Genomic DNA, 14,828 nt, shown 5'->3' with positions numbered 1-14,828 from the left:
CTGGTCCTCCAGAGAGGCAGATAGATCATTATAATTCTCACTGCAAAGCCCTATCAGAATGCTTCACTTCTAATACAGGGGTGCTTGGCACACAAGTTCCCCTGACTTTGGCACATCCTGGGGGAGCATGATCCCCACTAATCATAAGGAAATTACATATCACTGCATTATATGACAACACCAAGCGAGTCCTACCAATGTCAGTACTGTAGCATGATCTTAGTAAGATCCTTATTAGAGCACCTTATAGATGGTTTAATTAAAGAGGGTCCATCAGCTTCCAAAAGTTGGCAAAGAACATTCAAGGTAAATAAAGCCACACTCATATGTGTGTAAAACATGAAAGTATTAGCAGATTTCATTCATCTTGCCCTGCCCCTGCGGAACAGTATGACCATGTTCTTTGATTCAATTATTCTATACTCTGTCCCAGAAAGGGCAAAGTACAATTGTCTTGCTCGGCCTATAAGGAACAGCACAACCCGCCCCCATGGAAAAGTTAAAATGTATGGTAATGTTTTGGGTTGATATGTCATGCTCCGCCCCTGAGGAACAGCTCAATGCATGAGACGGGGTATTACTGCGGCTTGTAATGTTCTTTCAGGCTCATTTGTGTACGGTGGTTCCATAGGAACAAGTGAAAATTCTGCATGGCTAAATGGATAGATCTGTGTGAGAGGCAAACTGCAAGGCTCCCTGTGTGACGATGCAGTTATGTACCATGCATCTGAGACATCCATCATACAGTCATGCAGCAGCAGAGAAATCTCACGTGTCCATGGCTCCACTGACCTTGCAAGCCTAAGAAGGAGCGACACCAGCGGGTAAGTATATATATCACAACGGTACAAATATGTAAAGCACTAGGTGATATATTTCCATCCATTGCAGGAGTGGGGCTGACTGCGCTGTCATCCCATTATAGAGAAGTTTTTTCCTTCAGGTTTTCTTACCTTGGCATCCAGGATATGTAGCTGAAGAGTAGAAATTTTACGTAACTCGTAAAATTTTTACCTATGCAGGATACCGCAGGTTGGCTATGTTATACATTATACAGGACATCTGGTATAAAAATGGCTTCATGCATGTCATTCATTTAACTCTTAAAGACGCAACATATTTCATATGTTATGGGCTTATTGAAAGGTGGTAAACATATAAGAGTCACAATTTTAGGTAGAGCGGAAATAGGGCTCACAAAAAGTGGATCTTGCTTCAGAGGAGCCCAAATCGATCCATATATTAGATGGCCATAAATCTAAAAAGGTGGCATGTAATAATATATTTCGCCTGTAGAGGCCACAGCAGGGAAAATCTGTGGTCAGATACCCGATCATTGATTGATCAGGCTGGCAACAATTGTATTTTAGCCACCTTCATCAGTGCCATAGATTACATATTGGGGCTGTAGAGGACTAGCTCAACTTGTGCGCTATTTTTTCTATGAGGAACAGGATCTCATATTCTGATGTGGGCTTGTCAGATGTCGCACCACCACCGATCCCTATATTTTAATCCTAAAGAGTCCCCTTTAAAGTGGACCTTTCACCACCCCTGCACTTGAAGATGAACATGTAGGAGCACTTTGAATTTTCTTTCTTGCCCCCATGGCTACTGAGTTATCAGTTCAAGTATCTGACTACTGTTATCCTCTACACGGTCAGAGAGGAACTCCTGTGTTCCAACTCCTCCTCTCTGACAGCGGAGAGGATTATAATGATCAGATACCAAGACTGATATCTCAGCAGCTGTAGGGAGCTAAAAAGAAATTTCAAAGTGCCCCAGAATCTGTGTAGGCGCCCCTGCAGCATGATCTGTTCATCTATATGTGTGTGAGGCAGTGAAAGGTCCTTTTTATACTACGTTTATTTATAACTAACATAACTGCATAATTAACAGGGTGCATATACATGTTATAGAAAACTTAAATTTTCATATGATCTGAAAAGACCTTGGCAGTCTTAGGAGACGGTCCATCAATCATCATGTGCCTGTAGTTGTGCAATGTGCAATTTTCGGGCTTAATATAGAAATGTAATCATTACTGTGTAAGCATATGCCGAAGCTTCTGTCTATCAGGATGTTTTCCATCTCTCTGACGACTCGCGTTTTGGAATCGGTTCAATCTGGACTATGTTCACGCTATATACACACACACACACACACACACACACACGATAGTAGTATGATCAGAATTAGAGACACCGGCCTCATGCAGTCAGAAATCAATTTAACCCAACATCTGATAATCCAGAAGGTTTGATCGTTCGCCACTTTGTTGCTATGGGCAACTACTGTCTAGTCCCTTGACTACATATATTATACTCACATCAGACGCAGGTCCTTTATCGGCACCAGGACAGGAGAACGTGACAAATTCATGGCAGCGCTTGTGCACCACAAAGCAGCAAACTGCAAAATAATAAGAGGAAAGGGTTAAAATTTCAGATAAAAATAAGTAATGATATCTTGAAGGCATCTTTTGTGGACTTCAGTCTATTTATCACTCCCTGTTAGCAATCAATACAGGTTGAAGAAGTTATCACAAGTTCAATTGTTACCTACAATCAGATCTGCGGGGGTCTGACTGCTGGGACATTTAAATGGCGGACAAACCTTTTAATAGAAGCTGACCTGTCCAAGTGCAACATCAAAAATAATCACGTTTCACGTTAATCGCTGGAGGGCCCAACATGTCTGCACATAACGCAGACTTAAATGAAGACTTGTGTAATACACCTCTTCTCCTGCGGAGGCACTGCAGGGAAACTGTATGGTTCTTTCTTAGATAACAGCTGGTCTCCAAAATCAGGAAACCTGATTTTCTCATAATTAGAGGTTCATTTTAACAAACAAGGACAGTCGCTTTAAATACATGATCTTGGGAAGCAAGAAAGTTAATTTTTGACAAACCACATAGATCTTTTGGCAGAATACTTCTATAAAGAAAAGAGGTTTGCCTCCAAAAGGTTACGGCAGTCACATACAATGGAGGTCTAGCGCAGCAGGGAATGCCATCCCTGTATATGCCAGGCACCTTCCGCAGATGACCCTCCTTCGGAACTCAATTGTCTCCAGAATTCATTACCATTTTGTTGATTTTCTTTTGGGATGACTGGCACAGACCGGGCCCCTTAGAAGTCAGCTGCCCCCCTGCCACAGTCTTATGTTACGCCTTTCCTTGCTACCCTTTGAGGTTCCATTTCAGAGTTAATAATTGAACACAACATTAAATATACATCTACTTGTCACCTCCCAGCCTCTCGGGGGCACCTGGCACAGACCTTGGCCGTGCCGAGATGCATGGGGAGATTAATAATTTCCTCCGTACAGGAGACTACAGCTTTATCACATGCTGCTGGCATCGGCAGCCGGCATGGGGTGGAGGAGCTCTACGGGGATTTTTTGGGATGTGCGGCGCTAAAAAGCCGAAGGTCTGCCGATGCCAAACAACTAACCCAATTAGTTATACCTATACACAAGCGAATACTATACAAAAGTTTATTCATCTTTGTGTTTTCTGATGCCAGGAAAGATGGGTGACAACCAATTTCGTCACCTACAGCCTATACTCTGCATAGGTCTGAAATATTACCTCATACTTTTATACAGCTTTGAAAGTCTGATGTAAAATTGGGTGTAGATCTGTAACGGCGGCCATTTTGTGCTTCACTCAGCTTTCCAATAACACCAAAACGTAAATAATTCTAAGTGGGCAACAAGTCCTCTTCATATAGCGGCATAAGTAGGCACATAGGCCATGGTGGTATGAAAAATCTGAGGGGGGATATAATGGCTGCCATTTTAGGTTTGTATGTTTACACATTCAGGTTTCTGTCAGGATTTAGTGGCACATTTCCAGAATTATCTGTTGAAGATCTACCTCGTATCCTAGGTGCTTCACATAACCAAATATCCAGATAGATTTATAACCTCTGGTAAATTGTAACAAAAAAAAAAAAAAAAATGTTAAAAAAAGTTAATTTTTTTTTTTACTAAAATGACAGATGTCATAACTGAAACCTGATGCCCTCAGTTAGAGTTAATTATCGGATTTGGCTGGTGTCTTGTCTTGTAATGGATCTGTCCGCAGCTTACATCATGTTTTCCGACTTCTATGACAGAAACAGGAACACATGACAGACACATGAACCAATATGTGGGCATCCAATACAGAAACGAGACACGCCAAATTTAGGGTATGATGTATTGGATATTGGGATCTGAAGGTTTCTATTACCACAAAGCACCTGACAAATGAGAAGGAGACATGTTTTCCCTCAGATCTGACAAGTGCAGCCTTAGGGTGAAGACGCATGCGTTTTTGTCCGTTTTTCATTGCGCAATTTCGGAAAACGGACAAAAACGCATGCGTTTTTAAAAAACGCACTTAGTAAAAACGGCCCAAAAACGCCATGTGTGTCTTCACCCTTATAGGGTGAAGACACACATGGCGTTTTTGGGCCGTTTTTACTAAGTGCGTTTTCACATCGTTAAAAACGCATGCGTTTTTTGAAAACGCATGCGTTTTTGTCCGTTTTTCCGAAAAACGGCCCAAAAACGCCATGTGTGTCTTCACCCTTAGGCTTTGGGCCTATAACCACAACTCATCATAACTTGATGGTATTGGTTGCCAGGTGCAACAAAGACAAGTTTACCTTTTCATAAGTGTGACCCATTGGGGCACATTTACTTACCCGGCCGACAAAGATCCCCGCAATACGGAGTGTCCGACGATCATGCACTGTGGCGCGATTCAATATGATTGTGCGCCGGATTTCCTCCATGTGTCGCTTCCCACTCAGGTCCGCCGGAGTTCACCTTCTTCTTCCTGCTGTATGCAAGTGCACTCAGTCCGAATCCGTCGGATCATCAGACTGCCCGCCCCTGATTTCTGTCGCATGAAAGCACCAAAATCCGATTGCGTGCGACACAATCCTCTTCTAAATGCCTGTCCCAGTGGAGCAATCCCCGAAAACGTCGGAAAACCCGACGGAAATGCCGCCGTGGGTCCCTTAGTAAATGAGCCCCATTATCTTATATTACACTAAGTGCAGGCAGCATTGTAATATCTTTTTTTTTTTTTTTTTTAAATGGCGTAAAAAAAAAAAACTATTGATGGCGTACAATTTTACCCTTATTTAAAGAATCTGAGAAAGACATTCATATGAAGATATATGATGTATGAATAGGGCCACGCACATGGTCGTCCCCAGGTTCTGCTGTTATAGGCCACAGTTTTGCAGAAAATATCACTGTTATGTGTGAGAAGTAAAAATGACGGCGCCCCCGTTAAAACATTCAGCATTATAACCTCTATTCCGAATGTGAAGGCTCTCCAGGGATTTCATCCATATTTAAAGACATCCGTGAATGTAATAATGGGAAGCAAAGAGAAGATGTCAGACACAAGGGCAGTCATACAGACATGACGGAGATACCCTCAGGGTTTAATACAAGTCAGGAAGGGCACAGCACAGATTAATGCCAGCGCCGGGCCGTGAGGGGTCGTCATCCTCGCAGACTTACAGGGCATTTGTATTCCTCCGGCACAGACGTTTGCCACATTTGTCTGGCTATTACCATTCCAGTCACAGCGCTGTCCCCATTTCTCAGAGTTTTTATTTATTTTCGTCTTAAGAGGAATGATCTCTGAAGTTCCATATAAAACATTATGGCTCCTATTTGTCCTGACCCCACGATTATTTCAGTCCCGCCCCCCTTCCCCTTACCAAATTATGGTTAATAATTTTGAGTTCTGCCACCACCAATTGTGGCTAGTGTTTTTGAGTCCAATCCAGTACGCTGACTAGTAGCTTTGTGTCTCTATCCCTATCACAGCCTTTGTTTTTGAGTCCTGAACCCGATCACAGTTGATATTCGAGTCACAACCCTCATGCACATGGCTGTAAAATGGTCACCATGTGCAAGCTGCAAAAATGGCCGACATGGAGGTCTATTATGCACGGTCATGGAGGGGTGAGTAAACCATGTCTCACCGCAACGTTCCCAAGCCAGGCAGGTGGTCAGGGAGCAATCACCACACCTATATCCATCTAGCTATTCCCGGTTTGTGGCCTATTTCTGCATACTCTTGTGTGCTTGAGGCCTTGTTTGGAGTCCTGCTCCACTGTGGCTGTTATTTGGAGTCCTGCCCCCATCATGGCTGTTATCTCGACTCCCGTCCCCTATTATGGCCATTTTTTTGAGTCCTACCCCCTATAACAGCGATCACAGGCAAATGATATACAGCCTTATGGCACAGTCTGGTCTATGGGAAGAAAAGGGAAGGAGGCTACAAACATTTGTGCAATTCTCTGCGTTCAAATGGAAATGACAGAACAGAAGTCAATTTGAAACAAAGCAATCCTACCCGTATAATTGGAATTGGAGAGTCAGACTCGGCATACGGATGATTCCCCGATCCCTTAATATACTGCAGCTCTGGAACAAACCTGATCGAAATTCAAGAGGCGGCCTTGAACTCTGCGTAATGCGGATACACCGGGGACGTGTAAAAAGCGCCGCTTCCAATTATAAGGAGAGGAGCTGGGCCCCACCGCTGTATATCCGGCTGCCCAATTAGACACTTAATTTGTAATTCCTATTATTATTTGGATAATAAACTTATCCAAACAGACACGATGGGATGCGGGAAAGCCGGAGAACCCGCAGGAGACCGCGATGGGATGGCACAAGAGACCTATCATTTACATCAACAAGAAATGGCCACCTGGTACGTCAGGCAGATTGGATAATTGGTTTAACTGGCCATCAAATGCCAAGATGATGAGAATAGATAATGCAAGATCCCCAAGCAAGGCAATTGTGATTTAAAGCAGGGACGGAGCTTGCACTGGGCATACCGGGGCCCAGCGCTGGGGGAAGGGGGGGGGGGCACATAAGGCTGTACATAAGAAATCCATGGGGGTGAGGGTGGCTGTATCTAATAAATCCATAGGGGGTGAGGGGGACTTATAAAATTACCATGAAGGGGGTGTTTGGGTTGATAAACTAGGGAATACATTTTAGGGAACAGGAGACTGTTTTAGTTTATGAATTTTTAGTGAGTTCACTGCAAAGGACCCACTGAGGCTCTGTCACCAAGGGGCCCACTGAAACCTGGAGCTGACCCCGATTAAAGCAGAAAAACTTCCAGTGGAGATACTCCCAATGCTACGAAAAACTGACCAAAACGGGGATCACTGATAACACAGGGCCCATGGTATTCAGCTAAAATCTGTTGTGAATTTTGGCAAGTGGTTGATTTCGCTGCAATGCCTCCAGAGGGAAGAGTAAGCGTCTACAAATGGATTGATCTGCTAGATCCTCCCAAGTAAGAGACGCTCTACATATCAGCTCTTCATGATGGCTGATGGAGGAGCCCCGGAAGGTCACCCCTTGGTACCTACCATATCCTAACAGGTTAACAGTAAAACAAGTATCTGATCCTGTCACATCACTACCCACGGCATCCAGCGCTCCCACCGCCTCCTCCTCATTGGAGCATTATATCCAATGTCAGCAGCGGATAATCATGCACCGTTATAAAATGAGCTGCTACACCTACAAATTGTAAAGGATTGTGGAAACCGCCTAATATGACAGAAAGCAGGGGAGTTCATAAGGAACAAGGTTCAAATTAAAGAACATTGCAAAATACCCAATTTCCTGGCCCCAAAATGGCTGATAACAGGGGGCAACAGAATGCTTTCAACTGTAAGAATCACACTGTAAGAACTGTTTCAACCATAAGAATCACATCAGGATATATCATCCAACCACAGGATGTAGCCAACTCCCATACTAGCTACACATCTATAGACTTGTTACTTTAGGGTCTTTACACCCCTTATCAGTCATAGAAAAGTATATAAAGCCACTATATCCAGTCATTGTGGTTCCATACAATAGTTCTATTGGGATCCTTGACAGGACCTTGATACCCTGCCAACCGTAATAACCTATAATTGTGAAGGCCTCAGAGAGACATCAATTAGTCCGTCTCTGCTGCCAAAGTGATAAAAAATGTATTCCTCTCTATTTGGTTACTGTTAGTCAGGGTTTTTATGTTTATGTGTGATGTGTATGCCAGGAAAACCACTGTCATACATGCTTAAAGTGTCCATAGAGGTCCATCAGCCTTAAGGAGGGTAAGAAAGTGGGCTATAGGCCTCCATCTGGTCAGTACTGGACCATAATACTCCATTATTGTGGAGTCCAGCTAAAAGAGTTTGACAGCTGGAAGTATTGTTGACCCACCCTAAGGCACTGGATCCTGACAGCTTCCATGGGTAATGTCACATGATGGATGTAGAAGATTAAGCTTTACCCTCATTCGGCTCTGGAGAGTTTTACAACCTATGAAGGTTCCAACACCTCATGGGGGTCAATGGATGATCCTTGTCTGAACACAATGTTGAAAACGTATCCTAGTCTAAAGGTGTCAGTCACGATTTGGGCTGCCCACTTTAGTTTCAGGTAAGTTCTCCCATAGTTAGGTGCAGGCGCTCCCAACTTTTCGAAGGCCTCTCACTACTTTGAAGACCATCGAATCCTCGATTACAAGCTACGAAGGGTTGTCTCTTATCAAAAAGTTTTGACAGCTCGAGATACAGTAGATTAATCCAATCCCCCCCTCCACATACCACAAAGTAATGCCGTCACTTATGAACATGGTGAATTATCATAAAAGCCTTCATGAATTTCCAGGTCACCACATAGGTCGTTCATTTTAGGTTCCACTCTTTTCACTCGGCCTGAGAATACTTTCCATACTAGTTCCTCTCTTAGTTCCGGGTCTGGTTTATCACCTAATGTGAAATGACAGTAGGTAAGGAGGCGCAGATGACAAGGGTAATGGACAGCTCAAATTTGACGCAGGAACACTTGAGAGGTTCCCCCCTCCCGCAAAGACTTGTGCCGTGTCATCTGTAAGTGCTTCTGTCAGAAGATAATCTGCTCTCCTCCAGCTTTATTTGAGTAAAATAACCAAACCATTATTACGAGGCGCTGCGTGTACTGGTGGGTGGTGGATAAAGAACATGTCTTTACGCACCATCTCATTCAACGCCGTGTAGGACGCATTTAAGAATAAAGAAAAAGTGTCACCTTCTGTTTCTTAAAATATCTGCAGAGAAGACGTTCTGCTTATTCTCTGCAGGTTACACGTGCGGCTTCCATCATTAAAATTACATCATTGAAGACATTCAAGTTCAGGATGGGCCAAAGGTCCGGCAACATGGCTGGGTTGCATGGCTAAACCTGAACCCTGAACATCGGGTCCGCACATCTCACGTTATTTTATTATTTTGTGGCCTGTTGGTGCACAAAGGGAGCATGAAAGTATTGGAGTATCCCGTAGCTACTAGCCATGGCTATGATTGGTCTGGGGTATCCCCCGTAGCTATTAGCCATGGCTATGATTGGTCTGGGGTATCCCCCGTAGCTATTAGCCATGGCTATGATTGGTCTGGGGTATCCCCCGTAGCTATTAGCCATGGCTATGATTGGTCTGGGGTATGCCCCGTAGCTATTAGCCATGGCTATGATTGGTCTGGGGTATCCCCCGTAGCTATTAGCCATGGCTATGATTGGTCTGGGTATCCCGTAGCTTCTAGCCATGGCTATGATTGGTCTGGGGTATCCTGTAGCTACTAGCCATGGCTATGATTGGTCTGGGGTATCCCGTAGCTATTAGCCATGGCTATGATTGGTCTGGGTATCCCGTAGCTTCTAGCCATGGCTATGATTGGTCTGGGGTATCCTGTAGCTACTAGCCATGGCTATGATTGGTCTGGGTATCCTGTAGCTACTAGCCATGGCTATGATTGGTCTGGGTATCCTGTAGCTATTAGCCATGGCTAGGATTGGTCTGGGGTATCCCGTAGCTATTAGCCATGGCTAGGATTGGTCTGGGGTATCCCGTAGCTATTAGCCATGGCTATGATTGGTCTGGGGTATCCCGTAGCTATTAGCCATGGCTATGATTGGTCTGGGTATCCTGTAGCTATTAGCCATGGCTATGATTGGTCTGGGGTATCCCGTAGCTATTAGCCATGGCTATGATTGGTCTGGGGTATCCCGTAGCTATTAGCCATGGCTATGATTGGTCTGGGGTATCCCGTAGCTATTAGCCATGGCTATGATTGGTCTGGGGTATCCCGTAGCTATTAGCCATGGCTATGATTGGTCTGGGGTATCCCGTAGCTATTAGCCATGGCTATGATTGGTCTGGGGTGTACCCTTACAGCCATGGCTATGATTGGCCAGGGGTTTTCCGTAGCTACTAGCCATGGCTATGATTGGTCTGGGGTATCCTGTAGCTACTAGCCATGGCTATGATTGGTCTGGGGTATCCTGTAGCTACTAGCCATGGCTATGATTGGTCTGGGGTATCCTGTAGCTACTAGCCATGGCTATGATTGGTCTGGGGTATCCTGTAGCTACTAGCCATGGCTATGATTGGTCTGGGTATCCTGTAGCTACTAGCCATGGCTATGATTGGTCTGGGGTGTACCCTTACAACCATGGATAGTAGCTAGGGGTGTCAATTTGCCACATTGACTGTTGAGACAACAATCCAGCAATATGCCCGATTGGCATGGGCCAAACCTAAACGGAAACATTGGCTCCATGCATCTCTCATACTGGTCCAATCACTGACATAAATCTATAAGAATCAGATATATATATATTTTTTTTTTCTTATTTTTATTTTTGCAACCGCGCCACCCTTGTCCATGGCTTGCTCCTGACATTGAAGCCTTATAGAAGGGAACGTTGGAAACAAAGACCTGATCTATAGGAAGAATAAGAAAGGAAAAAATAAAACAGTTTCTTGTGAAAGGGGTGAGGAAGGTAAGAGATTTCGCATCCTAGCTGCCAAACACACTTGAGAAGATGTTAGGATCCGGTCTAGAAGCAAGCTGTGTCTTATGTTTTCTGTAAGCAAAACAAAATTGTTCCCCAGCGGTGTCCGAACGCCTCGTGCTCCATTCATCGGCCTCCGACCTGGCGCGGGCTCCGCTTCGTGCAGATGGGCTCTAGTGACGCCGTAGGTAGGTAAACAGCATCACAGCAGGGACCGGTTTCAGAACTTGGCAGGGGGACTACAAGTCCCAGCTATCTCTTTCACACACATATATAAAGATCATTCCTCCGCATGGCAACAGTTCTGGAGGAAAAAAAAAAATAGTCTCTCAATTGCAGGAGGTTTTAATGAGTCACGAGAAGATTATAGGTAATTACAGAGGTATCTGCCTTTGTTCCCAAAATGTATCTACACTTATCACACTTATGTATGACTGTGAGCGGTGAGTGTGCCTACGAGACCCCCGCATACCCCCAAATCCTGCGCGTGACGTGACGTAAAGAGAGTCATTGAGAAAACAATCTATGATACATCTTACGTCAGATTCTTCTTCTGTGTTTTTTTACCTTTTATCATGAGCGATCCATCTCGTCGCCTTCCATCTCCACCATAATAATAGTGAAAATAGTCCTACTACGCATAAATTATAACGCATGCAGATTAGTATGGGGACACAATTCAGTTTGCTCGCCTCTGGCTGTAAGGCAACTGTCTGGAGCAGGAGCTCTCCTCCCTCTCTTGACACTAGGAGACCGGTCATACTATGTACTACAGATAGTGGTAATGATATAAAAGTGCTGGGGAGTAGAAAGAGTTAAACATGTGCACTAGCAGGTTTGGCCACACCCCTGACGCAATGGGAAGCTAATTTGCATATAACCAAGAATGAAAATAACTTAGAAACTGAATGAAATTTGTGCAGAAATCTTGTTGCACAATACTTGGACTCTCTGGGCTGCAGCCAAAACCTACAACCCAGAGGGGTTTACCAATATAAACTACAATCATAGACGGATCCACTATCCTGCGGAGAAGAGACAAGATCAACAAGACCTCGAACTCAACTCAGGGAAATGTTACAACAGCTGGAGAATGGGGGAGCAAACACAGGACATTCCTGCAAGTCCAAGGAAACAGCTAAAGTGCCCTTAAAGGGGCATTCATACCTTATAAAGTGGTGATGCATAAATTGAACATATTATATGGATGTGGGTCATAACGGCGTCGGAAGGAAGGAAGGAGAGAATCGGCAAAGTGTTAAAAGGATTTGCAGGCAGTAAGGAGGGAATGTGACACTTTGCTCAACTTAACACAACACAATCTGCAAATTGCAGCTGACTAACTGACACCTTTAAATTGCTGTACCAAGCCTCCGCTTCACCACCGCACCGGGGAAGGAGAACTGCTCCACCTTCCATGAGCCCTCGGCCTCCTATTAGGTGCACCATAAAGCAGGCCTAGGTACTAAATGCTGTGGTGGTCCACCAATACCTCCAGAACCGGAGCAATAGGCCACGTACACACATTGCAATGTAAAAATAAGTGCAATAAGAGGGGTTTTTTTTGGAAATCTAGCACAAACATATAAAGAAGACAAGACATGTGAATGAGCCTGTAGATACTACTGTACTAATATAAATAGCTTCTCTAAATTATTTGAAATTTTTCCCGGAAAATGAATAGTTGTAATTCCCCTTTAAAGGCGACTAAAGAGGAAATAAGTGCAAATGGATTCTGCAGCGCGGAGCGTTTTAAGGTCTGGTGTAGAGAATACAGAGAAAGCCAATCCTATTTATACACCAGGCTCCCCGTATGTGGGAGGGGGAAACATATGGAGACATTTACCGTACACAGAGACATTTCCTTATCTACCACAATATACAAAGACTTATAAAAAAAAATTAGACATAAATCGTATTTTCCCATGGATCTCTCCTTGGAAGGGGTTTTCTGAACTCCTGGGAGAGGTCATTATAGGGTAAACCTGGTCCCTTTAATGTCCAATCAATGTCAATATTTGCAATTAATGGGAACCTGTCATCAGAAAGTGGCCTTATAAACCAATTGTCAGGCAGAATAACACGTTCTTGTTTCTTTCATAGTCCATAGTGCTGGCAACATCCAGAAAATCAACTATGAAGTGAATGGAGACAGAGTTTAACACCGAAATCAAGGTGGGGAGCTCTGAAGCCCTTCTCTGCTATGATTGAGATTGTGCATTTCTGGTTAGGGATGCATCTAGATGTAGGACCATCAGTTACAATGAAAAGGGGCTTTCTGAGGAAGAGAGAGCTTGACTTTAGTTTTAAAATCTCCGCCTCCTTGACTTTATACAACCAACTTACATTTCACTTCAAAGTTGATTTTCTGAGTGATACTACCACACTTGGTCATGATAGTAACATGATATGAAGTGTGGTCAGCTGCTTGGCAACATACTTGTAGTGTCCCAAACCAGGGACAGCGGGATAGTCTGAGAACTTTACATTTCGGCTCCGGTGGTTGGCAGTGAATATTCCCTCAAAACTATGGGGCGGCCCATAGAGCTTATAATGCATAGCCAGCGGCTACACATGTGCTATCCGTCTCCTGATTCAAGAGGTAACATTCCCATGATCAGTGCGACTTCCATAACCAGCAGACCCCGTTAAGGCCTCCATCCACCCGCCATCCCCCCCCCCCCCCAAATGATTATCTTTTTACTTTTGGAAACTTTGATCTGCACTTTCCATTATTTGAGCCTTTACAGCACAATCTTTTTCCATGTTTCGCTGTCTTCATATCTCCGATGGGATTTCCGTTCTCCGTTTCGTCATAGGAACAAGAAATCTAAAACCCCGAAGGAGACCGATCCCTTAGAAGATAATTATAGGATAATATGCAGGAAATTGTCGATTTTTGAAAGAAATCGGCAATGAAGGCTCTGACACAAATATGATAATAGTCTTATAGACCCCTGCGGGTGGATACGAACCCTATGACACCATCTTGGAACCCAAACCCTCTCCTAGGTTACCGATAAACATAATAAATGGAACAGAACCAGGAGATTTATGGGGTGTTTTTGTGAAAGGTGGGGGTCCCAACAATTGAGATTTGGAGGGAAAAACATTAACTGCTTTAGATGGGATTAAACTGCAATACCAGATACAACCTACAGTCAGATGTGGCGCTGTTTTTGGAATAAAGAAGCCATATTACCCCCAGTAATAGAAACACTAAACTCATAGATCCCCAATATTCTACCGGCTGAACATTTTATCACATCCCTCCCCGTGAACATCAGAGAAGATTTCTGCAAGTCAAGAAATGGGGTCTTAACCCTTTAGACAGATCTTCATTACCCAAAAAATAATGACCTTAATAGAGATAATTAAATCTGCAGAACAGAGGCGAGGCGCGTGGCTCTGGTGATGGGGGAGGACAACGTGTCACGTGTCAGCGAGCCACTTCTTGGGAAGGCTCAAGAATTAATTAGTTCTGGATTAAGTTGGCGGGCCATGCGTGAAATTAGGAAGGGAAAAAAAAAACGCTCGAGTCACCTGAGACACTGATCTAATAAGCGGCTGGTGTACAATAGCAGACACATGCACTGGGTGCTCGCCGGTGCCTGCACCCTAGTGTTAGCGCGGCTTTTATTACACACACAGCCTCAATTAAGGAGCAGAGGCTTAAGAGGGATTAATACAACTGCTGGGGAAGTGATACTGATCGCTTGTAGTAGCCCAAAACTGCAAGAACAAGGGATGGTACATCCCTTTAAGATGGGGTTTTCCAGGTATGCAGTGGAAAAAAAAAAATCCCTGGAAGCAGGGGTTGTACCCAAAGTGTTAGGGGTCATGGGACGTCATTTACGAATGCAAGAACAGAAAACTGGGGCAAAGTACCTTTTTTTTGGGTCACCCCTGCTTTGGGCCCATGGAGTTTTTCCAGGATTTCTGGTACACCCCTCTAG

At 44.1% G+C, this 14,828-nt stretch overlaps 1 protein-coding gene across 2 annotated transcripts in view; it reads right to left on the bottom strand.

The window, feature by feature from the left end:
* The window catches only part of PRKCB (protein kinase C beta), a 102,874-nt gene that overhangs the window by 56,297 nt on the left and 31,749 nt on the right, over positions 1 to 14,828 (bottom strand). For both annotated transcript variants that reach the window (XM_072120083.1, XM_072120081.1), the window contains exon 3: positions 2,330 to 2,412. In XM_072120083.1, the coding sequence (XP_071976184.1) occupies positions 2,330 to 2,412 (83 nt within the window). The remainder of the gene's footprint in view (positions 1 to 2,329; positions 2,413 to 14,828) is intronic.

This window comes from Engystomops pustulosus, chromosome 8 (genome assembly GCF_040894005.1).
Source record: "Engystomops pustulosus chromosome 8, aEngPut4.maternal, whole genome shotgun sequence".
In the NCBI taxonomy this organism is placed as follows: Eukaryota; Metazoa; Chordata; class Amphibia; order Anura; family Leptodactylidae; genus Engystomops; species Engystomops pustulosus.
This window is presented reverse-complemented; position numbering and strand designations above follow the sequence as displayed.